At 49.9% G+C, this 2,356-nt stretch overlaps 1 protein-coding gene across 2 annotated transcripts in view; it reads left to right on the top strand.

Annotated features, from left to right (window-relative positions):
* Nucleotides 1-596: 596 nt before the first annotated feature.
* The window catches only part of CEACAM18 (CEA cell adhesion molecule 18), a 14,482-nt gene continuing 12,722 nt past the window's right edge, over nt 597-2,356 (top strand). The window contains exon 1 of one of the 2 annotated variants that reach the window (XM_027037144.2): nt 597-777. In XM_027037144.2, coding sequence (XP_026892945.1) covers nt 726-777 — 52 coding nt within the window. In that variant the 5' untranslated portion in view covers nt 597-725. The remainder of the gene's footprint in view (nt 778-2,356) is intronic. The other variant, XM_015070076.3, reaches the window with a different exon arrangement.

Raw genomic sequence — 2,356 nt, 5'->3', positions numbered from 1 at the left:
ATTTTTTATTTACTTATATTTTTATTTATATTTATTTACAAATGTAAACATATATGCTTGCATAAATATTTATATGTATATTTAGATAAACAATTATCTGTTTATTTATCACAAATATGAATATATTTACAAAGGTATATTTAGAGGGACTCCTGGGTAGCTCAGTCGGTTAAGCATCTGACTTCGGCTCAGGTCATGATCTCGTGGTTTTTGAGTTCAAGCCTGCCCCACCCCCACCCCGCCCTGTCGGGCTCTGTGCTGACAGATCAGAGCCTGGAGTCTGCTTCAGATTCTGTGTCTCCCTCTCTGTCTGCACCTCCCCCAGTCATGCTCTGTGACTCACTGTCTCTCAAAAGTGAATAAACATTGAAAAAAATTACAAAAGAAAGTCTGATGTCTTCTATTTATTGTGCTTTTTGGTATTTTCCAGTTTTCCTAAAAGTAGCATAAGGTGGTTTTGTTGTTGTTGTTGTAACCAGGGTAGAATAGTATTAAAAATTTTTTTTAAACTAAGGTGGATAAATAATAAGCTACAGCCACCATAAAGTCATTAAGATAACATCCAACTCCCCAGCCCCGCCTGTGCTGTGGTTCAGAGTCCATCCTGGGACACAGAGGGGGATGGGGACCAGCAGCCCAGGGCTGGAGACACAGGTCCGTGAAGGGGCAGAGGAGGCTGCCCGATCCCTGGAGAGACACCTAGCCCAGGAGAACCTGAGCAACCCATGGACCTTTCCAGACCCCGATGCAGACATTGGAGGGAGCTGGTTCTCCTAGGTAAGAAAGCTGAACCCACAAGACAGGGGAGGGGTAGAGGGAAGGTGGGCAGGAGTGACACCAGGACTTTCATGAGCTCACACACCGGGGCATATCGCGCCCATAGACACTCTCTCTGTCTTTCTCTCTCACACACACAGTGTTCATCCCCATCTGTACCCAGGAGTGATGAACTTGGACCCCCACACGCACTTGCTAGAAATGACCTCCTCTGTGTGCCAACCTGTCCTGACCCCTTTCCCCACCTCTCCAGCTGGACCTCTTCCCAACCACTCTTTCCCCCCAGGACCCTCTGAGCCCCCCTGACAGGGACAACTATCATGTCTCACTGGCCACCCTGGGTCCTATCCTCAAACACCACCAGTGTTCTCACCTGGAGGCCTGAAGCCGGGGGTCTCAGGTGTCTTTCCCCCTCCATGGAATCAAGGTTTAGGGTACACAGAGAGTGGGTCTCCGTGTCTTAGGTGATGACAGATCCCCACCCACACGAATGCACTCCACTGAACTTAGATGCTAAGTCAAAGACGTGTGTAGACAGTCTTGGGGGACTTGATGTACCCAGATATCACCCAAGCTCATACACTGGGTTCTGCCTCATGATAAGGGATGCTGCGATGTGGCGGTGGCTGAGACAGCCCCCCTGGAGCCCAGAGTCCAGTGTGAGATGTAGATCTATCTCCAGATTCTGATGACCCAGAGTGATGGGGACAGGGATGAGGGGGTCCAGGAGGCTGGGGGAGCCCTAAGGGGCTGCCTGACCCAGACTGACAAGGAGGGGACATCAAAACTGAGAACAGAAGGATGAGTAGAAGTGAATAGACAGACAAGTGGGGGGGGGGGCGAACATGAAGAGGAGGGAGCAGGGATCAGTGTGCCAGAAATGGGGGACAGCAGGTGTGAAAGCCTGAAGTCAGGAAAGAATGTGGTGTATCAAGAAAGCTCTCTATGTCTGGGGGGGCGCCTGGGTGGCGCAGTCGGTTAAGCATCCGACTTCAGCCAGGTCACGATCTCGCGGTCCATGAGTTCGAGCCCCGCGTCAGGCTCTGGGCTGATGGCTCAGAGCCTGGAGCCTGTTTCCAATTCTGTGTCTCCCTCTCTCTCTGCCCCTCCCCCATTCATGCTCTGTCTCTCTCTGTCCCCAAAATAAACACTGAAAAAAAATTAAAAAAAAAAAAGAAAGCTCTCTATGTCTGGGGGCACACAGTGTAGATACTGCGTCTTCTGATAAATGAATGCACGAATGCGTGCATGAAGGAATGACTGACTGAATAAGGGGGTTCATGGGGGAAGTGGGGTAGGGTGGGTGTGATCCGAAAAGAAGCTAGATGAATCATACAGACCAGGTCTCTCTAAGAGTGTCTCATAAACCATGCTGAGTGTGAAATTTATCTATAGAGTGCTGGGGAGTCATGGAAGGTACCTGAGCATGGAGAGAGCAGGGTCACATCTGAGACTTTATAAAGATCCACGTAACTGTCATTTGAGGATGGGTTGGAGACTGAGTATCCAAGGAGGAAGCCAGGCTGGAAGAGGGTGAGGAAGAAAGGGGCTGAGGGGATGGGAAAGAGGAGACAGGCTG

Source organism: Acinonyx jubatus, chromosome E2, assembly GCF_027475565.1.
Source record: "Acinonyx jubatus isolate Ajub_Pintada_27869175 chromosome E2, VMU_Ajub_asm_v1.0, whole genome shotgun sequence".
Classification (NCBI taxonomy): domain Eukaryota; kingdom Metazoa; phylum Chordata; class Mammalia; order Carnivora; family Felidae; genus Acinonyx; species Acinonyx jubatus.
This window is presented reverse-complemented; position numbering and strand designations above follow the sequence as displayed.